The 27,084-nt window shown below is 37.6% G+C and overlaps 1 protein-coding gene and 1 long non-coding RNA gene across 3 annotated transcripts; one reads left to right on the top strand and one right to left on the bottom strand.

Moving 5' to 3' along the window:
* Positions 1–1,568: 1,568 nt before the first annotated feature.
* On the bottom strand, positions 1,569–26,589 carry THOC1 (THO complex 1). 2 transcript variants are annotated; one of them, XM_036418477.2, is made up of 21 exons: positions 26,427–26,589; positions 24,277–24,350; positions 24,122–24,182; positions 21,596–21,662; positions 18,832–18,950; positions 18,361–18,409; positions 17,248–17,343; positions 16,247–16,329; positions 15,183–15,256; positions 13,491–13,599; positions 12,916–13,047; positions 12,197–12,297; positions 10,927–10,993; positions 10,678–10,728; positions 10,525–10,595; positions 9,722–9,817; positions 9,168–9,233; positions 6,204–6,287; positions 3,083–3,230; positions 2,291–2,366; positions 1,569–1,973 (listed from the first exon to the last, which is right to left on the bottom strand). In XM_036418477.2, the coding sequence occupies exons 1-21, from the start codon at positions 26,478–26,480 to the stop codon at positions 1,678–1,680; spliced, it is 1,974 nt and encodes a 657-aa protein (XP_036274370.1). In that variant the 5' UTR covers positions 26,481–26,589; the 3' UTR covers positions 1,569–1,677. The 2 variants fall into 2 exon arrangements, with proteins under 2 accessions (XP_036274370.1, XP_045430097.1); XM_045574141.1 differs by lacking the exons at positions 21,596–21,662; positions 24,122–24,182; positions 24,277–24,350; positions 26,427–26,589 and adding an exon at positions 19,334–19,370.
* On the top strand, positions 4,361–17,063 carry LOC123651480. The gene is made up of 3 exons (XR_006740231.1): positions 4,361–4,882; positions 12,520–12,527; positions 17,053–17,063. It is a non-coding gene; the product is annotated as an uncharacterized LOC123651480 (long non-coding RNA).
* Positions 26,590–27,084: the final 495 nt, after the last annotated feature.

The raw sequence follows: 27,084 nt of genomic DNA, 5'->3' as shown, positions 1-27,084 counted from the left end.
AAGTTTTGAGGGTTATCATGAAATCTCATCTTTGCTTACTCTTGTTTTAATGCTCTGTAGAGCTCAGACAGCACTGACAGCTAGTAGATTTCTAGAGAATAATGGCTATTTTTGAGTTTGAGCAATGTGATATAATCTGAGAACACTAGGGCACATAAAATAAGTATTTCAGGGAAACTTTATTTGTATATAGCTTCTTCAGCTAATCTCTAATTACTTGAATTATTGGCAATCAGTACTTCCTTTGCTTTGAGGAAGGGTGCAGAATAGGATGGGAAAAACGAGACCATAAGAATTGTGATGTTTTTTATATATTGGTATGCTGCTTATAATTCTGCAGTTTTTTTATTCACTGTAATTGGATTGAACAATTTTAAGGATATAATTTAGCAATTGAAATTTAGATTTTCTGATTTGCAGGATGCTGTAGCTACTAGAGATCAGGTGAGGTAGAATTAGAACAAAGTATATAAACCTATAGAATTAGAATTTTAAAATTGTAATTATAAAAAAAAACAACAACCCTTTCATTTTATTCCAAAAAAAGCATTATTCCAAAGATACTTTAAGTATAAGAAATTGGACTTATACCGGTGTTGTTTTAAAAAGGCTGTTTTAGAGGTCAGCCTTGCATGTGGGGGTCTTTGAGAGTAAGCAAGAAAAGGTCTTGACTCCTGAGTGTGCCTTATATGCTGTGCCACTAGCACGATGCCCTTCTGATACTAGAGCTGTGCTGTGTATGCTGTTGGACTAGCTAGTCAAGTTAAGCCGAAGCAAGAACAGTTATTGTATAATGTGCATTTAGTAGTTCTCGATTCAAAACAATAACAATTTAGATCCCTAAAGGATAATGCTTATGTTGGGACAGGAAAAAGAGAGAGTTCTGTCTCCAACCATTACTACCTAGTGCTTTGCTGTTTACAGGGTGCTTTCACAGATATCTCATTTGAAATTCACAACAATCCCTGAGCAATGTATTCCCATTTTAATGACTTGAGAGGTTAATTTTTATAAGGCTAAAGGAACTAGGTTTTAGACTTCACCCCATTTCTTCAGCAAACATTTTCTGTAGTGGGCCAGATAGTAAATATTTTAAACTTTGCAAACTATAACTTCTTTGTTGCAACTACTTAATTTGCCGTTGTAGCAGGAAAGAAGCCATAGATAATACCTAAAAAGAAATCAGCATGTAAGTGTGCTGATTAAATTTTACTTATAAAACCAAGTGTTAAACGGACCATTGTTTGCTGATCCTCTGTTTTAAAGCATGAGCTAGAGCAGCCATAAGGATTCATAAAGTCTTATTCTGGGATTTTCAGAATAGTAAGTTAAATTTCATAATTGCTAATGGCATGCAGAAACTAATTTGGCATAGTGCATTTTAGAAAACACCATGCCCCCTAAATATCGCTTATTGACTTGATTAACGCACTTAACAAAAATATATTGTGACCTTGAGGTCACATCACTTTGGCTATTTTTCCAACCTCCTCCCTCCTCCCAAAATCCTGAGATCAGTTGTCAAGAGCCAATATGTGTTTTGTTCTTGGAATACCAGCCAACTGTACAACTGTTATAAAAATGTTTATTGTTTACCAAAACCAGTGGACCTCTTAACAAATGCTGCTTGGTAACAAAGTCTTATCACAGTTTTAATAAAAAAGGAAAAAAAAAAAGCTAACTATTTGTCTCATTGTCATTAGTTAGACTTTCTGCAAGGTCACTTAATCCAGACTTATTCAGTGCATTAATCAGATTCTCAGGCGTTGCATGGACTCCCTCTTGATCTTGCCAGGCAACTAGTAACTGCCTAGCTCTCATCTTCATGTCTTCGCTGTCACACTCAATCTGTCTAATTTCTGAGTCTTTCATTTCCAAGTAGGGAGCCAGAATCTTCCATTGTTCACCCAGTTTGTTGGCAAATATCTCTATTTGTTCCCCTGTTACAGGTTTGTCTCGGCGAACATCAGGGCCTAGAAAACACAAGGAATGTAAATTACGTACCAAGTATGAGGACATGTACTATTCAAAGTATACAACAGAAATGGGAAGATTTGGGGCCACTGAAATGTTAATCCAAACAGTTCCTTTTTATATTTTCCATGGATTGAATACTGTTCTTAATGACCTTTAGGAAATCATTTTTAAATTAAGCAGTGCTTCAAATTCCTTACTATAAGAAAGAGCTGAGATACATGGTAGAAGTTGAGAAGTAGATCAAATTAAATAACGTACCTCTCAACAAAGAACCACAATCTTTGTAAAATAGCCAAGAAAATTCAATTCTTACTTTCATTTTCCTTCAGTAAAGCATCATTATCTTCCTCATCTTCATCCTCACCTGTTTTTATTTCTTCAGAAGGAGGCTAAAATGAGTAAGGAGAATGTTTAAGAGAATGGCAACTTCTAAAGAATCTGGGGATTAATTTGTTTAGATGAGCTGATTGTGACATTCCAATATAGGACCCAGAGCTTTACCCCTGAGGGTATTAGATGTGAATGTTAAATATGACACAGAGAACAGTGTTAACCTGGCGAAGGAGTGGATGGGGAAGATCTGAAAGTTGTAAAGACTCCCCTTACTCCTCTAACCTGGGAAGAAGGAGTCAGTAAAGATGTTAAAGTTATTTTCATATACCTAGCATCTAGTAATAATAGTCTAGGGAAGACTAGAGTTGAGCAACTGTGTCCTTAACATTTTTTGTGTGATTTTATTAGCTTTTATGCACAGTTATTAGTACCATATTGTAGCAATACAATGTGAAAACTGGATTGAAAAAGAGCCAGAGTAGTAAGGCCAAGTTGCCTACTGCTGCCGTCTTTGAATATAATGCACCAACAAACAAGAAAAATGATAATAGTTTATCCAAAAGCACTATAGACTTACATTATACATGCAGTACAAAAATTATTCAAGTTTATCAGTTTATGTACTTCCTATGAAATGTACCCTCAAATGCATTTTTCCTCATTCTAAAACAGGAGTTGGATTTTTTCCACAACTCTAAATTCAGTTCTGTTCAAATGATAGCAGTTTAACATCAATTAAAGGAAATTAAAAAAATAGATTTATAATACTCACTGGTAATTCCTTTGCTAGCTTTATTACCATGTTTTCAAGATATTCTGGCAAACTTTTGAACTGCTGGTTGGTTGGCTGGAAGAAGTGAGGGCTTCTCCTTGCTAACAGTCTCAGGGCTCTCCAACCATAATTTGAATTGTTCACAGCCCTATAAAAAGATGTCAGTCTTATAACTATATAGTCATTTATTTCTATATTCCCTTCTAGTTAATGTAACTCACCATGTGAAACTCTGTAACTCTTAAGTAGCTGAAGGCACCCTTCTTTTCATTGATCATATTCCCAAAGAACCTAAGTGTGCTGGTTGCTTATAATAGAAACCAATAGTCTGAAGAGGGAGGTCACACCAGCAAGCACATTTAAAAAATTTGTATGCATTTTACTTAATTTAAAAAAGCAAATTACTATGTGTAGGGCTGGCTAGATGTTGTATATGCAGGACAGAAATCTAGTTATTTAGGAGGGACATGAATTCCTAATAGGTTTAACATGTTTTAATGAGTTGATACCTGCCAGCATAATGCCACCTATAGGTGTGAGTTCTAGAACATAAGTTCAACACTGAGCTCCAATCATTAATTTAATCAGTGTTTGGTTTCCTATTTATACAAAGCCTAAACTTGAATTTGTTCAGAATCATCATGATGGGATAAAAATACTGCTCCAAAATTAAAAGGAAAATACCCAATAGCCAAGAGAGTAAGCAATGATGCCAAGAACAGAACCCGTGAACTGTTCTGTAAGGAAGCAAAGTGGTAATAGGTGGTATACAGTAAGGTGAGAAATGGAAACCTCAGGGAAATTTTAAAGACAGTGTTCCTGAAAACAGTCAAGCTGCAGAAGAATCCAGATCAATCCCACCCCTCCCATTTATGAGTTTTTTGCAAGTCATTTGTAAATACCCTTTCTCCCCAAATTGTTAGAGTAGCAACCTCGTTTACTTAAGAGTCTCATTACACCTGCAAAACTACTAGACAGTGGGGAGGGACCCTTACCAAGTTAACATTATGCTACGAGGCTCTGCCAAAATAGTTAACCTTTTCTCCGACACTTTTCTGTTTAAATAATTTGAATCTTTCAAACATTGTCAATTATACATACAAAATTCTCCAGAGATCCATACCATCCAGATTCTTAAACTAATCTTAGAGGGCTATCTCTCTACTTAGTCTAACCAAACAATAATAAATCAATATTCACTCAACAAATACTTGAGCTGGGCACTCAGGAGTCATGGGGATTGTAACCTCACCCTGAACACCTGAGGCACAACACTGCAGTTTAGGGCCCCTGAGGTCGCAAGTGATTTTCCTGGCTTTGCCATTTACTAGCTGAAACAAGAACAATTTTTACTTTAAGAGTTATATAAGGTAAGTGCTTAGAAAGTAACTGACATAGTAAATCTGTTGCTAAGCATCATTATAGATAAATACAAGGGTTAAGACAATTTCAGGTAGTGGTAAGGATGAGAAAAAAAAGTGAAAAATTCAGATGGTGATATGTACTATGAAATAAATGTTAACAGGGCTGCATTACAGAGGGAAAGTGAAGACTTGGTCAGGGAAAACTGCTCAGTATTTAAGATGAGAATCTGAGAGGGCAAGCCATGGGATTGCCTTGAAGTTTTAAGCAAATGAACACGTTACAAAGGTCCTGAGGTGGAAGTACCTTTTAAGTTAACAGTAACAGGGCTATGGGTTTAGCAGAGAAAATAAGCAAAGAAGATGTGATTGGAGAGGTAGAAAGGTGCAAATCAGATAAAGGAAGCTTGTTAGTAAGACTTTGTCTTAATTGTATTATGTAGCAACAGATTTGACTTGTGAATTTAAAGATCACTGGCTAAGGCAGTGGGTTCTCAACCTTTCTAATGCCTCAACCCTTTAATACAGTTCCTCATGTGGTGACCCCCAACCATAAAATTATTTTTGTTGCTACTTCGTAACTGTAATTTTGCTACTGTTATGAATCGCAATGTAAATATCTCTGTTTTCCGATGGTCTTAGGCAACCCCGTTATGAAGTAGCATCAAAAATAATTTTATGGTTGGGGGTCACCACAACATGAACTGTATTGAAGGGTTGAGGCATTAGAAAGGTTGAGAACCACTGGGCTAATGCATGGAAAATTGACCAGAACTGGTTCAAAGTAAATCATCTTAGTCCTTAGAATAACCCTGTGAAATGTGTTCTATTCCTATTAATAGACAAGGAAACAAACAGAAGGGTTTAATTAGTCCTCGTAGCCTAGCAAGGTAAGTGGTAGAGTCCCAGGATTGGAGCCTAAGCAGTCTGACAAGAGGGCGTGTGCCCTCAAATCAGTACCACAGGCCTATTCAAAACCACGAGCTGTGGTATTACCTAGAAGATTTAGTTGAAGACCCTGAGACTGAGTCCTGAAGCTATTCCAAAATTTTAAGTTAGAGGATTGGGGAGCCAGCAATGGAGACAGAAGCAATTAGACAAAAGGATAACAGTGCCAGCTATAGTTTGATGGCTGTCGAGAAACGAAAATGGTATCTTAACAAGGCAGAAATCAACTAGGGAATACCACTGAGGGGTAAAAAAAAAAAAAAAAAAAAAAAAAAAAAGAAGATCTTTATAAGAGCTATATGACAGCCAGAGACAGCCCACCAGAAATGGGCTGAGGACAATGGGAGGTGGGGAAATGAAGGCAGCAATTATCAGGAATTGTTGGGAGACAAGCATACCTCGCAGATACTGTGGGTTTGGTTCCAGACCACTGCAGTGGTGAGTACTGTAATAAAGTGAGTTGTAACTTTTTTTGCTCAAAAAAAGTTGTAACTTTTGCCTTCAATTTGTAAAAAACCTGACATTTGTGAAGTGTAATAAAGTGAAGTGCAATAAAATGAGGTATACCTGACTTTGATTTGAAGGGGAACAGATAAAATAGGCAATATTTGGAGAGATAGGTTCAAGAGGGATTTTTTTTTTAATAAGCTTGATTTTAAGCAATGTCTGTTAAGTTGATGGGAATGATCATCAAAATCAGATGTGAAATAATGTGAAGTTGGTACATAAACTCACCTAAGAGGAAAAGTACCACTCTATCAACTGTCTCCCTTATTAGCATTCTGAGTTCATGAGAAAGAAACATTACTTACTTATATTCACTTTCAACCATGCTTTCTGGGTCGGCCTGTTCAATGGCTTCTTCAAAGAATTCCTCCAAAGTTGGCATATATTCTCTGGATGTTAAAAAATAACTAGTGAGGATTCCAATGTTATTCATACTTGACTTAGTTTGTTACTAGTCACAGAAGGCAGCCAGGGGCTTACTAGCATTTGAATTTCTCCAGCAAGCAGGAAATATTCACATTATGTCCATGGACTTTTTTCCCTTTAAACCGAAAATAATAACCAGATGTACTGAGATTTCGAGAACTTTTAGCTTCTTTTAGATTGCTGCCATGGTAGCATGGCAGTTTTTATTTTTCTTTTAAATTTTTATTGATTTCAGAGAGGGAGAGGGAGACAGAAACATCCATGATGAGAGAGAATCATTGATTGGCTGCCTCCTGCATGCCCCCTACTGGGGATTGAGTCCACAACCCAGGTGTGTGCCCTTGACCCCACACTGAGCCCCTGACCTTTCAGTCCAAAGGCCCACACTCTTTTTTTTAAAAAATATATTTTATTTTTTTTATACAGAGAGGAAGGGAGAGAGATAGAGAGTTAGAAACATCGATGAGAGAGTGTCATCGATCAGCTGCCTCTTGCACACCCCCTACTGGGGATATGCCCGCAACCAAGGTACATGCCCTTGACCGGAATCCAACCCGGGACCCTTCAGTCCCCAAGCCGACGCTCTATCCACTGAGCCAAACCGGTCCCGGCGAAAGGCCCACACTCTTACCTACTGAGCCAAACCAGTAGGGCACATGGCTGGTTTTTAATTGCACCTTCTTAAATTTGTTTTCAGAAATTAAAATTTGAGACAGAGTCAAATAAGATCTAAAGATCTGATCAGAAGACATCTTTTTACTAAAATGAGAAAAATGAGTTCTCCAAAGAAAAATCAAGCCTAAAATCTAGTAACTTACTGAAATGTAACATGCTCTGTAATTGGTGAACATTACAGGCCTGTGTAATTGCTTGAGAATTTACCATCACTCTTCTACACATCACACTAGTAAAACAGGGTTCACACTAAAATTCCAATCAGACCATCATTCATAAATGTTTGAAACCATTTGCTAGTTTGTAGTGAGCACTGTAGGTTTTTGCCGTATCTGCTTTAAACTTTCAAATGCTACAAATACGGTTGAGAGTGCTCATGCACCTCTCCTTAATTTCATTTTCTCTCACCAGAGGTAGCCATTCTTTAGATTTTGGTGTTTATCATTCATGTGTTTTTTTTTTTAAATAAGTGTATATTGTTTTGAATCTTTTCAAGTTTTCAATTAATGGAATTCAGCTTGTACCTGCCCACAATCCTGATTTATATTTTATTTGACCACTTGAATTTTCTCTATTTTTTTCCTCAACTTGTTTCTTTTACATATTTAGCAAGCATGCTTTACTTGAAGTCTAGTTATTATCTCTATCTTCATCTCTAATATTCTTTAATTCTGATCACTCCTTATATTAGGGTTACTTTTCATCAAGTATGTTAGTTCCACCTTTTTAAAATACCCCCAATTAGTATCATTACTGCTTTATACAATGAGTCTGATGAAACTTACTCATATTTACTAATGTCTTTGCATAGCAACCCTTACAACTTCACATTGTTTTTGGGTTCAAGTCTTTTCTGACAGGTTTTTAAAGACTGCTAATGACAGATTCTCAGTTTTAATCTGAAAGTAACTTTATTTCTCTCTTGACTAACCAACCCACTGTTTAACTTGTTATACAGAATTCAGAGTCCATGCTTTCAACACCTTGAAGTTATCCCACTGTCTGTGGTTCCTTTTGGGCTTGAAGTCTGCTATCAGCCTGATTTTTTGCTCCTTTGAAGGTGGTCTGGATTTCCTCTGGTGACTTTATTACAGTGTGTAGAGATAAGGATTGATTCTGTTTATCCCACTTAAATCTGTACCACATGAACCTGAGAATTTATGCTAATTCTTGGTTCTGAAACAAAAATTCTGTCTCTTGATTACTGCCTCTTTCCCATTCTCTTATTTCCTCTCCTATTAAAAGTCTGTTGGACCTTCTCATTCTGTGGTTCTTGACTTTTTCATATTTTCTAATTCTTGATCCCTCTGTTCTGTTTTCTGGGTGATTTTTAAAATCATTAATTCTATTTCACCTGTGTCAAGCCTATTTTTTACCTGCCTATTTTGTAATTTCAATGACTAGGTCATGTCATGTTTCTTTTATTTTCAATTCCTTTTATATCTTTAATTATCTTAAATATACTTATTGTAAGCCTTAATCTGATGTTTAACTTCTGTGGCTTGGTCCATCTGCTGACTGTTACTCATGGTGAATGTCTTCTTGAATGTTTTGTCAAGTCTGGATGGTGAACTTCAGATTTTTATCTACAGGATCCTTGGCTTAGGTTGGAGATGTGGCCTCTGGAAAGCTGGGGCTCCTTTACACAGCTGGTAGGATATATTTATATTTAAGAGCGCATGGCGGCAGACTTGTGGTTATAATTTCCCAGGAATACTTTTTCCTTTTTGCTCACAGCCTAGATAGTAATGGACAAGCTTTGTTTCCTGTACCAGTGGGCAAGTCTCTCCATCTTCCACTCTATCCTTCTTTTACAGAAAATGTAGTGCGTCAAGGGGCTCAGCTCTATTCAGGGGAACTCAGTTACAAATTCATGCAGGCCTAACGCCTTACCTTCTGTCATTTTATGGCTGTTAAGACCCACGTTCCCTAGTTCCCAAAAGTGGAAATCATTTGTACTGCTCCCTAGCTAGAAGCAACCACAAAATTAGGTCATACCTTGGAATGTAGTTCCTTCTATTTTTGCGAATTCTCATTTTCTTGTGATTTCTAAAATTATCGTGCTAAAGTCAACCATGATTTTTTGAACTCTCTTGATAGCTGACAAAAGGCCATTCTACTCAACATTTCAGAAAAGCAATACCTGATGTGAAACATTTGGAACTTGCCTTGTGTCTGATTTACAGGCTTCCATATTATCAGGGCAGAGATTCCAAAGCCTTGTTAACTCCTCACTAAAAAAAACACATAATACAAGTTAAATAGTGGAATTTTAATTCTCTTCACTAATTTTTGGTATTTAGCAAATTTTCTATATGGGTATATATTGAATGACAATTTTTTTTTCTAAAAATATTCAAGCATAATATAAAGCAATTTACAGTCAACTAGAAGGTAACAGGAATGACTGTGGTATTTTGTAACAACTAGAAATGAGCTGGATCAATGCAATTACATTGCCTGTGATGTGATAAAATATCAGCCTAGAGCCTTGGATTTTGGAAGCAGGAGACATGGTGGAAGTACTAGTATGTGTACTTGCATGAACCACACAATGGCCTTATAGATTGATAGGGGGTATTTTGCTTTAGTCATCATCTATTGTATGTATATACCAAACACATAAAAAAACAGACAAACACAGAAATTGGAGAGTTCTTACAGTAACATCTTAAATACAAAATAGCCAGTAACATTCCATGTATGGAGACGGGTAACCTACCTTCCCATCAGAATCTTCTTGTTGGGCCCTTTCCCCAGGAAGTCCTCTGGTGCCGCTCTCTTCCGTACTGCTCTCGTCGGCTTAGTGTCTGATGTTCTGTGGTGAACAAAACATACTGGAATTACAAATGGACAACAGAAACGAAAGTGTTTAATGTAAAACAAAACAGTGTTTTCTAAAAAAGATGAAAGCTTCATATTATTATAGAACACTCATCAGATAAAAGACCAAAATGCCACACCATGGTACAAAGGGTAAGTGGGTATACAATTTTTTTTTGGATAATATATCAATTTGTTCTGGGAGCTTAATTACAAGAAATTTGAGATGAAAATTTCTAATAAAATAAATTGGAGTGGTTATGAGCTCAACTTTTTTTTTTTTTTTTTTAAACCCTCATCTAAGTATATTTCCCCCCCGTTGATTTTAGAGAAAGTAGAAGGGAGGGAGGAGGGGGGACGGGGAAGGGAAAGAAGGAGGGAGAGAGGGGGAGAGAGAGAAAGAGAGAGAGAGAGAGAAAAAAAAACCCATGGATGTGAGGGAGACACACAATGATTGGCGGCTTCCCACATTCTCCCCAACTGGGGCCAGGTGTCAAACATGCAACCCAGGTAGTGCCCTTGTGACCAGGAATTGAGCCTGTGATATCCTTTGGTCTATGGACCAATGGTCTAACCACTGAGTAATACTGGCCTGGGCTTAACTTACATTTTTTTATATAAAATACATATACACATATCGCTACATAATAGAATATCAAATTATATTTTAATATTTATCATATTGCTTCAGTATATATTTACCTTTCTTTCACAAAACTTGGGCAGCCTTCATTTTTCCATGAGTTCCAGTTTTCTTCAGTGTTTAATATATGCTGAGAAAAACAAGTTACATTTGAATAATGGAGCTTCTAAAATTCTATCTGGTGCTAAGAAAACTAAATATAAAACACATACCTCTACCATCTTTGAAAATCTTTCTCCATCGGGTGGGTTTTCAGATAGCAGCTGTGATTAGAAAGAATATACTAAGCTTTCAACAACTTTCTGCATCATAGGAGTGGTTTGTAGGCAGAGAACCAGGAAGTGTTTGTGGTCTTGTACCTGAGCTTAACTTTATCCTTATTTTCCTATTTGGGGCTGAAACAAAGAAAATTCTAAATTTCCATTTTGTTCAATCATGAGTTTGTTGCGTGTTGAACTTACTTGATAAACTGATTTTGTAGTATCTTCAATCCAGAGTGACTGCTCATCAGTTAAAACATAATTTGAACTATGGAACAAAGCAATAAAAGCATGCCTGAATTAACAGCAATGTACATTCAATTTTAAGATTTAAATTCTTTTAGAAAAAACACAAGACATGTAACAGATAAGTTAAGCATAATATAAAAAGTGTCAAAAATTACCAAGACATGAAAGTATAGAGGAGGCTAAAACATTCAATTAATCTAATTAAATATAAACAGAGCAGTGAATATTTCCTAAAATAATCAGTTTAATGTGGGGTGAAAACCTCAGAGATATTAACCTCTACATCAGGGGTGGGGAGCGTCTGGCCTTTGGGCCGTATAAGGCCCACAAAATGGCGCTGCCAAGGCATTGGGGTAAGTTAATTAAATGTTTGACCAAATATAGCAGCTAATTTTTAAGTTGATAATTTTGTATGGCCTGTGAATGATTATAAATATCCAAATGGCCGTCGGCAGAAAAAGGTTCCCTATTCGTGCTCTAAACGATGCACATTGACAGAACATGCTGCGTTCCTTTAAAAAGATTCCAAATATAGTGAATAAAAACCCCAATCCCTAGAGAAGACAGAAAGCAGACCCAAATTATTAACAGTCGGCATTAGTTCAGCTCTCACTATGTATTGCACTGTAGTGGCCAATCGAGAAATATTAATAGACTACCATGTGCCGAGATCTGAGCACTTTACATGAATTACTCATTTAATTCTCAGAATGAGAATGTATGCATGTTAAACAGTGTTTAGAGGTTCAATGATTTGCCCAAGGCCATAAAGCTTGAATTCAAATCCAGGTCAAGCTTCAAAAGCCCTTGATCTTTCTCTATGGTATACCAAATCTCCACAACAAACAGAAGGATAAGAAAGAACATTTCTGAGTGCTTGATATGTGTTATCTTAAAATTACAAGTCAGAAAGAGCTGAATTGCCGCTATTGAGTAACGAAAGTGGGATCTGAAACCAGCAGGCAGTAAAGCCATGTTCTTTACACAACTACCCTGGTAATGTAATACTTCTCTGCAAATATTTAGACCTTTTCTCTAAAATAAATATCCTAACATCTAGTCTAATAAAAGCTCAATTATCTAATGTTGCTGCAAAAGAAATGTTTTAGAGATGTGACAGTTATACATAAAATGAGCCCCATATATATGAAAAACACATCCATCAACAAGTCCTTCTCTTTGTGGTTTATAAACTTCTACCCATTTATTAATTTGTACTCACCTTTTGAATTTCACCTGTCCCTTGAGATATTGGAATAAAATGAGATATTGCAGTAGGATGTGTCGGCGAAAGTTACTGTCACTCAGTTGTAAATCCATCAACTACTCGAAAAACAAGTATACAAAACACATAAAATTAAAATTTTGCCTAAAGGTACAGGTTATGTCATTATAGAAACAAAAGATTTCAATTCAAATAACATTTGCTGAAGGCATTACCGCACACGAGGCATTACTGCACAAGCCCAGGACAGAGTGGCAAAAGCTTCACTTAGATTTCTACCAATTTATGTAATGACATATTTGTGTTGGTGGGTAGCAAAGTTATATTTGTGGTCCTGAAGTCAGAAAAAAGGCAGAAGTAAAAAAGCAAAAGGCTGCCACTTTCCCACATATAAAGACATAGTGGTGAAAGAGCCCGGCTGGAGTGGCTCAGCAGCTGGTCGAGCCTCCTGTGCATCGAAAGGTTGCTGGTTCGAGTCCCAGTCAGGGCACATGCATTTACTATAAAATAAGTCTACAAAACAGACTTAATGCAGAACAAACTCTTTCATCATAAAAGCCAAATTAGTCTTACTTGTACAAGAAATAGGACTCTAAAACCAATATTTACCAGCTTTAACCAAAAGTAAGAAACATTTCCAATGAACTTAAATTAAGAAGTATATCAATTAAATAGAAAAAAAAAATTTTTTATTATGCTTAGTGAAAAAGTTGTACCTTTTCACTTGTTAAAAATTTTGCAAAATATACATGTTCTCCTCCTGTTTTCAATTCTTCCATCTTTTTTCTTGAGGCTTGAGTATCATCTAACTTATAACTCTTGAAAACAGCCAGAACTTCTTCTGAGTACTGCAAAGTAAAAATATCAACTAGTTATACTTGCCATTGTTGTTAAATAATCTGCTTAGTGCTTTTCTGTATCAGAATATCTAGAATTTATTCCCAGTTATCATACATGCATGTTGTAAGGCAAATTAAGAAAATTATGATAGCAAAACGAGGATAAAACTATTTTGTAGGAAATTTATGGTACTGTTAAAAGTAGGAATAAACTCTCTTCTCTTGATGGAATGTAATTTCTAATGCAGTGTGTGTAAGGGGTAAGCAGAGAAAGGAATGCTTTGAGAGTATATAGAAATTTGCCAGTGAAATTAGCTATTTAGCCAGCTATGGAAACTCTTAACCATTTCTGTGCTAAAGACTGTGACAAAATGAAACAATGATGTCACACCCTGTCCAGTTGAGGGGCAATAAAATATTGGACTTTTGATAGTCTGGGATTGGCGACTCACCTTGAGAAAAGTTTTCCATGAAATTTTCTCATAACATTGCACAGGATTCCTGAAGTAATCCTGAAGTGACCAGAATTTTCGATACAGGTTGTAATCAATTGGAATGGAGCTAATAAAAGAAATGATATATTAAATAATTTAAGTTCTCTTAAAAATATCTAAATGCTTTTAACTTCTTGAATCCCAAATGCTTTTAAGAATTTGGTGAAAATTACAGTCTGTCTCCCCAGAAAAGTGCACATTAGTAATACTTATAAACCTTTATAAATAATTTCAAGTGAAATTAATAAATAGACCCACCCTTCCTTTATCTTTAGTGATAGTACCCTTGAATTTTGATGGGATTATGTTACTAGTACAAATCTAGTGTCAATACATACTTATAAATTTTAGACTTATAAGCAGTCATTATGCTATAGCATGTTTTAACTTTAATGTTAAAACAAACATTTCAGACTTTTTAAATCCATGAAATTAATGTTTTTTAACAAAATCCTCTATATCATTTAAAACAGCCAATAAAGCCTTCAAGTATAATCCAAATGTAAAAACTGCTTGAGATATTAAATAATGTATATCCCAAATATCTATAAAAATGTTCAATATTATTGCTATAAAATTAATTTTGTCTGTAATCACAATTGTGTACTTCATTCTTTCTAAATAAACCTTAGTAAGTTGAAACAATGGATTATAGTTAGCTTTTCTCTAAACTTCATGCCCATACAAATATTCTAAATAAGACTGCAATTTAATATGGGAAACAAAAAGTAGGTTTGGTGATCCACATAGTCCTATGATCTTAAGAGTCCTATAATCTCCATTTTGCCCAATGACAGCAAGTTAACCTCCCATTCTTCATCTTCAGGATTCATCAACAAATTCAGTTATAATAAGGATAGCAGATCACTTCTGAATAGCATCTAATTTATTCTTTTCAATAACTGAGCATCTAATTTATTCTTTTCAATAACTGAAGCAGGTAGATGGCATTACTACATTTTTAAATACTCTGAAACTGAGTTGCTGGTAGGTTAAGTAGTAGGAAATACAGGAATTATGCCTGGAGTTACACTACTTTCAATGTTCCTTGGGGCTATGTGTTTGAATTTGAAATTTGAGATTAAAGGAATATATCTCCCTGTACAGATATAGAAACCCTTTCTTGATCTTCAGGAAATCTTTCAATTGCAACTGATGATAACTGTTTTAAAGAATGCTAGTGAAAGTGTTCCTTTATACCTTCATGTTTTGCTTCCTCATTGCTTCTAACCAGTATTAATCAGAAATTAGTTGGAGGGAAAGCATAGGGTTATAGAGGATGAAATAAGAGAGTGACAGAAGGGAAGCAGAAAGGAGGAGGAAAGAGAAAGGAAACTTCTTATCTCTCCTATTTCATTAAATAATCAGGCTCAATATCCACAGGCATTGAGTCCACAAAGCTGAATGGAAGGGAGAAGGGGTTGCTTGTGCTTGGTCTTTTACATGTTAGGAACAATGAACCGTCTGCACACAATTTAGAAACCATTGGATACAGCCCATTAGTAACTGGAATTTATAATTTTAAGTAATTTACACAAAAGTTACAAATAAATCTATAAGCATGATTTCCTTCATCTTTGTCTATATTCTCTCTCTAGAACTTGTTAAGTATTAACTTTGTAAATCAAGAAATCTGGACTAAAAACTCACCAAGTTGTTGGAGCTTCATCATCACCCATTTCACCTTCTTCTACATCCATTCCTTCTTCTCTATCTTCAGTGTGCTAAGTAAAAACAAACAACAGTACATTAATAACCAAAGAAGTAAGTAAAAATAAAGATAACTTACTTTTTAAGTACACAACAATTAAAGATTTTAAAAGTTGGTAATTCCTAGGATTGCTGTGAGGTTGTGTGAAAATAAGCAGGCATCCTCTATGTACCACTGGTGATAGTATCAATGACTATAACCTCTTTGAGTAAGTAGCTGCACAACAACCATCAAAATCTGATATACGTATTATTTTGACATAGCAATTTCACTTATTAAACTTTATCTTACAGATACACCTGTATAATATAGCAATATTATTCACTATAATGCTGTTAACAATTTTTCACTTTTAGACATTATCTAAATGCCACTGTCAGGATTGTTATATATCAAAAGATTTATCAAGAGCCATGAACACTGATATACATCTAAACATACTGAGGCAAAAATGCATCCTTTTTAAAAAAATATATATTTTATTGATTTTCTTACAGAGAGGAAGGGAGAGGAAGAGAGAATTAGAAACATCGAAGAGATAAACATCAATCAGCTGCCTCCTGCACATCCCCCTACTGGGGATGTGCCCGCCACCAAGGCACATGCCCTTGACCGAAATTGAACCTGGGACCCTTGAGTCTGTAGGCCGACGCTCCATCCACTGAGCCAAACGGGTCAGGGCAATATATCAATTTTTTTACTGCTTAAAAAGAAGAAAGTGAATTTCAGAACAGTGTATAGTTTTATTCATTTTTGGAATAAAACTACATTTATACAAAAAGTATTATGAGGCTAGACAGAGTGGTTATCTTTTGGGCCTTGGATTATGGGTAGCTATGCTATTTTAAATATTTCTATTTTGTTTGCATTTTTAACAGAGAATACATATTATTTCTATAAGTTGGAAATAAAGATTTTAAATTGTTGATGACTTAGAAGACCCATTCATAAGTTACTTCAATAACAAACAAACATGTTCTGTTAGATTTCGTATCAGCCTTACCTTCTGACCCAAAGTGCTTTCCTGCTCATTGGTATTGAAAACAGTGACATTTTCCAGATTAAACTGACTCTGCAAGTTAAGACCTATTAAGAAAAAAGAAGAAAAAAAAAGATTTCAAAGCAAATCCACCAAACACCTAAACTTGTAAGTTTGTTGTCATATAACTAAAACATATACAGTAATAAATCCATAATTAAGGAAAAGATCAAGTTAGAAACAACACCACACTTGCATGTTCAAACTGTTCTAAAATTCATTTCTTACAGATGCCTTTAGAACACACAGAATTCTACACACAATACAGCTGATCCTTATCATTCATGAATAACTTAATATAATGCAGTATGTAACAATTTACAGTTTTGCTGAATCACAGACAAAAAATTGTATTAATCAAAAAGTGAGAGTGTATAACAATATTTATGGGAAATGTAGTTAATGAGCCAGGTTTCTGTCAGAGACAGAAGTTATATATAAGCTGGTCTGGTGGCAGATAAACTCTAAATATTAGTATAATCTCATGGTTTTTGCTGTGGGTTATTTAAAAAATACACAGAGAGCCGAAACTGGTTTGGCTCAGTGGTAGAGCGTCGGTCTGCGGACTGAAAAGTCCCAGGTTCGATTCCGGTCAAGGGCATGTACCTGAGTTGCGGGCACATCCCCAATAGGGGGTGTGCAAGAGGCAGCTGGTTGATGTTTCTCTCTCATCGACGTTTCTAGCTCTCTATATCTCTCCCTTCCTCTCTGTAAAAAATATATTTAAAAAATAAAATAAAAAATACACAGAGAGACAGTGTATTTATAAGAAATATATCTGGTTTTCATCATCAGTTCCTGGCTCACAGCTCCCAAACTGCTTGGAATTTCCTAAGTGATAAAAGCAACAACACAGTCTCTTGTTATATTAGAACCATTTCTTATTATCATGATAGGTTCTAATCCATTAAAAACTGGAAAAAGACTTTCCTGCAAAGCATGTTTAATGTAAAAAAAAACCTTACCGGATTTCTCAGATAAAGGGAAAAGCCTGGCCAAAAAGAGTTGAATTCGTCCACAGAAAACTGTATTCTGGGATTTTGATAATCTTCTTAAGAGATCTAATAATATATGGAAATAAAGGTTACACAGAAGAGATCATTCTTTTTTAACATTCATACCCAAGTTTTAATCAGTTTGTTAAAAGAGTATTTTCCTAAAGTAGCAGTTGTCAAGATGGGGGTAGAAACTGTCACAAAAATGCACTAAATAGCTCTGGCCGGTTTAGCTCAGTGGATAGAGCATCAGCCTGCAGACTGAAGGGTCCCAGGTACGATTCTGATCAAGGGCATGCAGACATGCTTGTGGACACATCCCCAGTAGAGGGTGTGCAGGAGGCGGCTGATTGATGTTTCTAGCTATCTATCCCTCTTCCTTCCTCTCTGTGAAAAAATAAGATAAAAAATAAAATGCACTAACTAATCCTATCTAATAAAAAGGGGATATGCTAACTGACCCTCACACGGTGCCCTCATCCAATGAGGAGGGAATATGCTAATTGACTGCCCCACCCTCAAAGATGCTGGCACCATCTCCTCAGCCCCACCAGGACACTTGCCTCTTAAGTCCCCCAGTCCCCTCCGCCCCCTAGCCGCCCAGGGCCGGTCCAAGGCACAGGCAAGCCTCGGATGGCAGTTGCCCAGCCGCCCATGGCTGGCTGAGGCTCAGGTAGCCAGGGCCTGCAGAGACTTGCACTGCTGGCAGTGGCAGTAGCAGAGGTGTGATGGGGGGGTTGCCACCTGCCCTTGAGAGCTCCTGGACTGTGCGACGGGGCAGGCTGGGCTAAGGGACCCTCCCTCCAGTGCATGAATTTTCATGCACCAGGCCTCTAGTTAGAAATAAAATAAGTTTAACATGGGCAAGATAAGCTTGACCTTTTGTTTTGTTTTGTTTTCATTAAGTTTTAATACAGAACAGAAACAATTTAAAGTCATTGATCAGTTTTAATAAATCAGACTTATTTAAAAATGAAGATGCTAGTCTATTTAACAAATTTTATTCCTTGTGGTTAATTGAACACCTGTTTTTCTGTCCATATTTATGTTTTAAAAATAATCATTTACCACTGAATTACCTACCATTGCACATACGTAGTAAATAATTTTTCCCAGCAGAATAGAACGTATTCTGAAATTAAGACAGAAATAATTACTATAGTCTAGAAGTTGCTGCACATCCTTCAATAAGTCACAGGAAGTAAAATATTAAAAAATACCAACATGCACTGAGAATCTACTATGCCACTTTTACTTTTTCTAAGCAAATAACATTTTCAATGAAATAAAAATATTTTCTTATAAAACATGATACCAAAAATGGCTTTACACATGTAAAAGTGTATATTTTTAAATTGTTATTACTAAGTGCTTCAACTTTTCCCCCATAAATGACTCTTACTTGTCTTTCCCAAGAGAGAATACATAATTCTCTCATAGAGACAAACTTTTTAGCAATTAGCACTATTAGAAATACAAGCAACAAAATATACTGTCACAATTTTGGATCAATAGTAAGATAATGTTAGTAGAAAAAGAACCTAAGGCACTTACTGATTTCCAAGTAGCAACATTTTTTTCCACGAAAGTGAATATGGTATCACACTGATCCAAAGGAAGACAATCCAAAACGTCTCCCAGCAGTACGAAAGGAGAAGAGGCGGTGCAAACACCTTTATGCCAAACGGAAGGGGAAAGTTTAAAACACTGTCGAGTACAATAGCACATGAAAATCACTCTGAAGAACGTGCTAAGGTGTACTTTGTCAATCCTAAAAAGTCTTTGACAAGAAATGAGAGGAACCTAAAAAAAGTTCCCAAATGGGACATACTTAAGTTTTAGTATGTGCACTCAATAATGATGGTGATTATTCCTGATAAGATACTCTAGAACATTTACTACATGTCAGGCACACTGACACTACTAGGCGGATAATTTAACCCTACTAGTTGGAATATTCTGTCCAGTTTACAGAATGGGAAAATTGAGACACAGAGAAGTTAAGTAACTTGCTCGAGATCATAGAGTCAGTAAGTGGTAGAGCTGAGATATGAACCCAGGCAGTCTGGCTTCATAGTCTGTTTTCTTAACCACTAAGCTATTCAAAAGAATATAATGCTGCCAATTAAAAATGGTGGTTATGATCACTATTACCTGGAATAATGTTAAGTGAAAAGGCAGGATTCAAAACTGTATGTATATAATGGTTACGACAATAAAAATTTTAAAAGACTAGCAAAGCTAAAACCATATACCAAAATGAATGGCAGTTTTTAATGGAGAGGAATTGTGACTAGTATTTTCACTTTTTTCTCATTTCTAACTGTTCTGCAATGTTGCTAAATTCTTTGAGACTTAAAAGATTATTTTAAAATAATAAGCTTTGATATTGATTTCAATTATTATTGAACTTTTAAAGTAATAGTATTATTTTAGGGGACAGAACAAGTTTATTTCTAAATTCAACATTATTAAAGAAAAGCAATAAATTAAATATTTTAAGAAAAGGTCATTTAGTCCAGGTAAAAATACTTTTATTTCTCTGCTAATTCTGCCTTCTATTTTAAGATAATATAATTGCTAACACTTGTTCAGCGTTTAAGAGTAGCCACTTAAGCATGGCACGTAAAATAAATAAAATAAAAATAAAAATTAATATTACTGTAAGCCCACCACATTGCATTAACATAGTACATTCAGAAAAAGGAGGCACTATTTCCAGCTCTGCTGGGCACTGGTAAGATCACATCTGGAATGTGACATGAGAGATACTGCCTAAAGTCAGTGGGTAGCATGAGGCAGCAGATTTCAACTCAATACAAGGGAAATCTGATAATCGAAACTAAATAAAATTCTTAGAACAGAAATGAATTTCTTAGCTCTATCAATGAGTGTAGAGACTGAATGATCACCTGCCAGGGATGTTATAGGGAAGTCAGGAAGCCAGAGATGAGACTGGACTACATGACCTCTCAAGTCCCTTAACACTTTGTAATACTATATGTATGCCCTGTACATCCAAGAGATTTGAAAGGCATACTCCTTGCCCTTAGTTGCAGTATACAGAGTGGCCAGATTATTATGATCTCTGAATGCATAACAATCTGGCCACTCAGTGTACATCCTATATAATAAAAGGCTAATATACAAATTGTCCCCTCAACCAGAGGGGACCAGTTCGACAAGCAGGCAGGCCGGCCAACTGCCGTGTCCCCTCCCCCTGGCCAGGCTGGCAGGATCCCATCCATGCAGTGGATGGGATACACACACACACACACACACACACACACACACACACACACAGAGTGGCCAGATTATTATGCATTCAGAGATCATAATAATCTGGCCACTCAGTGTAGTTTGGCATAAGTTAACTCACATTTGATAATTACATAACTTAGATTCCTGTAAAAGATTCTGATTCAGTAAAACTCAGTTTAAAATAAAGATCTCTGGTTATTCTTGAGGTGGATTATATACATGATCCTCAGAACTTTCACAACCTGTGTCCCAGTTTCTACATGGGCCTCTTTGTTTCACTTTAATCTTGGCCACAGATAGATACCCTCTTCTTAGTTCCTAAACAACTTGCTATGTTCAGACTTCCATGATTTTGTTTACAATGCTTTTCCTGCCTAAACAGACCTCCTCCTATCATGTGATAAATTCTTAATCTTTCAAAATACAGAGTACATAGTGTATCGTAAAAGAAAAAACAAAAACCCTTATACCTTTGAGAAGTATACCTCATCTGTTTCTGAAGTACACTTTACATAAATTATAGCACTTATTACCGTATTTTTCGGACCATAAGACGCTCCGGACCATAAGACGCACCAGTTTTTAGAGAAGGGAAATGAAGAAAAAAAGATTCTGAAACAAATAGTGTCCTAAAATATTTTATGTGCATTAAAACCCAACATCACAGTCATAAACACATGTAATCAACCCTGTAAAGTAAACAGCAGCATTTAGAACCATTTTAGAGCCGGGCAAGCACACAGAGACCACAAAGAGCTGGGCAAGTAAAAAAACTTTTTTTTAAAGTATATGTGTAGGCTATATTTGGACCATAAGACGCAGGGACTTTTCCCCCCCCACTTCTGGGGGGGAAAAAAGTGCGTCTTATGGTCCGAAAAATACGGTATATCCTGTTAATCTTCCATATGTCCCTGATCGACTGGGGATCAAACCTGCAACCTTTTGGCATCTGGGATGATGCTCCAACCAACTGAATAATCTGGCCAGCGCTGAGAGTAAGTTTTTAAAAAAAGCATATAGTGTCCCAGATTACTTAAAAAATAAAATCCATACTTACCTTCAGTTACTCCCCCAATAGCAAGAGAAATAATAGCTAAAACATTTTCACACGATGAGTGATTTATCTACCAACAGAGGAGAAAACAATTTAATTTAGGAGCCACAGTTCAGACTAATTTGATAATAAAAACATACCCTGACACTAAACTGATTTTCATAAATATGGGATAAAGCTATTTCTCATAGAAGATAAGGTTACTTTAAAATGAAAATACAAAAAATGGGTAGTAAGAGAGTTACTAATTGTGGAAGTATATTAAGTAAATAATAAACAGGCAATTCACTTAAAATCCAGTGGTTGTACAAAAATGGTTTCATTAGCATGATTAAGCCTGTAAGCTAATCAAGCAAAGAGTGCTGATGCCATAACCCAGGCAAAGGCAAAGGCAGGGGCAGAGGAATGAATTGTACTGGTGCATCAATATGTCTGAGGGAAGGTTTTAATATTAGGTCTAGTAATAATTAATGTCGTTTTCTAATACTTTTTTAAATCGAATTTATTTAAACAATACAACAAAATTTAATCAACAATATAGTTGCCGTTGTTTTCTACTACTTGTGCTCAACGCTCAGGAAGCATTTTAATCCCTCTGTTGTAAAATTCTTGTGATTTTGATGCAAAAAAATTCGGTCAATGCATTTTTGAGGCATTCTTCATTATTAAATTTTTTTCCAAGAAGAAAGTTTTGCAAAGAACGAAACAAATGGTAATCAGAAGGGGCAATATCAGGAGAATACGCAGGTTGAGGGAGAACTTCCCATTCCAACTGGCAGTTTTTCAGCAGTGATTCTTGCAGTATGCGGTCGTGCGTTATCGGGGTGAAGAATTACGCCCTTCTGATTAATCAGCGCGGGTTCTTTTTCTCTTAAAGCTTGGGCTAACCTTTCCAATTGGGCACTATACACTGCACTTGTAATGGTTTGGTTAGATGGTAAAAGTTCATAATGAAGAATTCCTTTAAAATTCCACCAAACACACAACATCACTTTTTTCGCATGCAAGTCAGGTTTTGGCATGGGCTGCGGAGCCTCATTTTTGTCCAACCATTGAGGCCGCCCTTTCAAATTAACATACAGCACCCATTCTTCATCTCCGGTAACAATTTGCTCTAAAAACGGCAAACGGTTTTGACGAGAGAGGAGCGAACTGCAAATTGTGACTCTTTGATTACGGTTGTTGTCGGTCAACTCATGAGGAACCCATTTTCCAAACTTTTGGACTTTGCCAAGTGCACGCAATTGATTGGAAATTGTTTTTTGTGAACAATTTAAAGTTGTCGCAAGCTCTTGTTGGGTAATTTGAGGATTTTGCACCAAAAGAGCTTGAAGAGCTTCTTGATCAAAATTGGACACACGGCCTCGACCACTCTTGTCATCTAACGAAAAATTTCTCTCGCGAAATTTCTCAAACCAACGCTGGCATTTTCTGGCGCTAACTGCATCTTGACCAAGAGCACTACAGATGTTTTTTGCAGCCTCACTTGCTTTTCTTCCTAATTGGAACTTGTAAAGCATGCAGTGCCGAATATGCTCTTCATCCGCCATCTTCTTAGCCCTAGTTTTGCAACAAAAACCAAACCAAACACAAACTTTTTCAAGCAAAACTTGTTAATTGCACTTCACACGTTCTGTAGATACGTGTTTGAAGGTTATGTCAATACAAGTCAACGCCAAGCAAGATTTTAAACGAATGTTTAAAAACGATATTAATTATTACTAGACCCAATAGAAGGAAAGTAGTAGCTAGGTTCAATAAAGTCCAGCATTTATTGTTTGTTCATTAACTGTCACTTTACACTACAACTTTGAAAGAATGTCATTTGCCCTCTCACAAATGAAACTGAGGCCCAGAAAAGCAGTTAGGTGCCTGATGCCTCACAAAAGGTAAATTGGTAGGTCTGAGGAAGAGGAAAGAGTGAATTTTGATGCAGAAAGGGACACTATTATTGCCACAAGAAAAAGATCTACCTTCTTGGGACCTAACCTTCACTTAACCAAGAATAAGCTTTTGAAAGTTTTTCTTTCATTATTCACTAATGTTAAATAAATTCAGATTTTTCATATTTAGAGTAAATTTATCAACTGAAGTTAGACAAGCACTATTCTTTTAAGTTGATGAGAAGGATGAGAGCATGGAACCCCAATCCCCATGCTAAACATCCTCAGACTGGACTTTTTGTGCAACTTCAAAATGTGTCACACTGTCCATACAGCAAAACGAGAGGGCCCAACTTCAAATTCCAGTTCTTGCTCAGGAAGACCTAGTATCAACTTCTCTCATGCTATTCACCTGGAGAAGGCTCTCTTCCCTTATTAAACCAAATCTTTAAGCTGCACCTGTGCTGCCAAAAGCCTTAATTATTAAATTATTCCTACACCAACCAAGGCAGCTTTCACAAAGTACCGAGCTCACTCTAGAAAAAGCAACCATATTTAAATATTTGTTCTAAGAATAAAGGCAATTTTTAAATGACCTAATTTATTAATTTGCCAGTAAAATCTTAATAAATAAAATTATACTTACAATTTCTTCTTCTAGAATACCTCTGAAAGCTTGATCAAGGGTACATTTTTTTTCATTTTCACTATTAAAAACAAAAAATACCTGCATTTTAAAAACATCTCAGGTTTTAAGTATAAAGATTTAGGCAACATATTTTAGGGGTATCAATGCCTTACCTTCCAGGTAACTGGCTGAAGGTATTCAACAACGGCTTGATATTTTTGTTGTTCAGGGCTTCTCTGGTAGACTTCTAGAAAAATAAAAATATCAAGTAAGTGAAAAGATTTTTGCTTATTTTTTACTGAAAAACATGTCATTCATTAATAATATGTCTAACTAAAAAATGTTTGTAACTAGGAAATTACCCATCAGTCATTCTATCAGTAATTCTTATTCAAATGCCACTTCTGATTGACTCTCATTACTTTAAACTTGGCAGGAGCTTTCTAGATTGATTTTTCTCATTCCAGTTTTTCCTTGCTATCATCTCTTTAAATAGTACATTCAAGAGAATATCCTGTTTATTTTTAAAGTCTCCAATGGCTCCTTACTTACAGATTTTGGTTTTGAAGTTTTCTATCTCCTCTCAAGGTCCTAAGATAGCGCATTTATCTATCCAGTCTTCCTTCCCACTCCTCCTAACACAGTCTCCACTAAGATCTAGCCATTTCCCCATAGTTTTCTATCAAGCTCACTCTAGCGTATTCATGTTGTTTTTCCCACCCGTTCAAGCAAATTCTATCCATTCTTCAGGACCCACCTCAAGTCCAGTCACCTCTAGGACTCTCACTACAGTAAACACTGCATATATACCTGCTGACTGTCTTAGTCATACTTTAAAGACAAAAATATTGCCAAGTCATTCCTTATGTGAAAATTCACATACACTTAGGAAATCATCCTATTAGCCGCACAGGAATTAGATTTATACTGGAAATGTCCATTCCTGACTCTGTCAAGAACAGGCTGTCATCTTGAGCAAATCCCTTAACGCTTCATTTTCCTCACTAGTTAAATAAGAGGAATTACTGCCTCCAGCTGAGTGGCATCACCTGGGAACTTGTTAGAAAGGCCAAGTTCACACCCCATTAAAAACCTACTGAATCAGAATTTACATTGAGCAGTATCTCTAGGATTAGGTGATCCCACCACACACTGAGGCCGAAGAAGCACTATCCTAGGCGATTTCCAATGAAGTGCTAATATGATGATCTTAGATATTCCTAACAATTACTCCTAAGCAGAATTTCAAAGCACCAGAGATTAGAGCAAAAGGCACAGAAAGGAAATATTCCTGATGACATGAACAAGATACACTCTGGTAAAAAGAAACAAACCCCATATTGTACGGTGAAGAAGTAATAATACCCTGCACACAAGAAAAATAATTACTACCAAAAAAATCAACTTCCTTTCATAGAATGTTCATTCTGGTACCGCTGTAAATACATAGGCACTGTTAAATATCTACCTCGTTAAATCATGACTTGAAACATTGGCTTACAAGCTAAAGACAAATTCAGTCCCACAGGATTTTCCACGCTGGGGATGTATGAACAACATAAAAAGGGCACTGGTTTGAAGCCAGGAAAAACACTCAACCACTTTCGTACATCACTTCACTTTTGGGGGTGAGGGAGGTTTGCCTCAGTTTCTATCTCATCTACGAGGGATAACAACAGCCTACTGAACAGCGTTAAAGGAGTTATATAAACTCACCTAAGGTGTTTCTCAAATGCTAACATTACTCTTCCCCAATGGGTAAGAATAAGATGACCTCTGGCCTCGCTGTCCAAGCTGATCCGTCTGCCCTTCCCCACTTAGAACCTGGACTTAATCGGCCTCTGACGGGTGAGACACGGGGGGTTCAGGTGTGCAGCATGAGCGGCCGAAACACCTGGCCCTCGGGGGGCGGGGCGGGAGCCAGCCTTTTGGGCTAAAACCGCCCGGGCCCTCCCCTTTGGGCCGCTCCCGCCCCGTCCCGCAGACGCGCGGCCGGCGGAGCGCGCCGCAGAGGCTGGGCCGCGTGGGTCTCAGTCCGCAGAGCAGCCCGCCCCGCGGGGCGCCCGGAGCCCGGGTCCCGGGTCCCGGGCCGGCCGGCGGGGCGGCGGCAGCGGGCAGCCACGGCGAGGAAGACGCAGGTAAGCCGCTTTCCCCCATCCCGGCCCCCACGACCGGGTCCAAAGCCTCCACTGCGGCGTACACCCCTCCTTGACCCCAGGGCAAAACCCCAGCCATTTCAGGGAGGAGAGGAGGGCAGAGAGGAGCGCCGGCTCCGGTCCCCCCCCCCTCCTCCCTCCCTCCCTCCCTCCCGCGCCCCGCTCACCGTAAACCGCGTCCGCGCTTCGGGTAAACTGAAGAGCGGCGGCGTCGGAGACATCTTCTCGGCTGCGCGCGCCCGCCGCCCCCGCGCCGCGGCGCAGGCCGATGACGTCACGGCGGGAGCAGCGAGACGGCGGGCTCGGCGTGCGGCTAGAGCGGCGGCCCGCGAGCCGAGGGGCGGGGCGGCGGGCCGCGGGGAGCTTCCGCGGGGAGCGGGCTCAGGTGGGCGTTGGGAGATGGAGTCAGCCGCTCCAGGCCAAGTCCGCGTGCAGCAGGGCGGGGACTGGGCCGAGGCGCGCCCCGCGGCGGCTCTTCCGGGTTGGGGAAGCCGGGCTGGCGGCGGCTCCGCGGGCCGCGCAGGGAGGTGCGGCCTCCGGAGCATCCCAGGCCGGGGGGCTGTGGCCGGGAGCTCCGGGGGAAGCAGCGGCCGTGGCCGCGGGCTGCCGGGCCGCAGTCGTTCCCACGGAAGAAGTCGTCTCGGCATCAGCCATGTAGTTAGTTCATGGGCGGCTGTAGCTCATCAGCAGTTCACTCTTCTGTGATAATAGAATTAGTGTCTATGTCACGGGGGCTATTGAATGTTAGAGAGTGGGAATTAAAAAATATATATATATACACACATTTTATTGATTTTTTTTTTTACAGAGACGAAGGGAGAGGGA

Source organism: Pipistrellus kuhlii, unplaced genomic scaffold (assembly GCF_014108245.1).
Source record: "Pipistrellus kuhlii isolate mPipKuh1 unplaced genomic scaffold, mPipKuh1.p scaffold_m20_p_6, whole genome shotgun sequence".
Lineage (NCBI taxonomy): Eukaryota > Metazoa > Chordata > Mammalia > Chiroptera > Vespertilionidae > Pipistrellus > Pipistrellus kuhlii.
This window is presented reverse-complemented; position numbering and strand designations above follow the sequence as displayed.

Coding starts and splice junctions, on each gene's coding strand:
- THOC1 (XM_036418477.2), bottom strand. CDS start 26,480: ATGTCTCCGACGCCGCCGCTCTTCAGTTTACCCGAAGCGCGGACGCGG. Junction 24,351..26,426: donor AAGCGCGGACGCGGTTTACG/GTGAGCGGGGCG, acceptor TTATTTTTCTAG/AAGTCTACCAGAGAAGCCCT. Junction 9,234..9,721: donor AAGAAGATTCTGATGGGAAG/GTAGGTTACCCG, acceptor TGTTTTTTTTAG/TGAGGAGTTAACAAGGCTTT.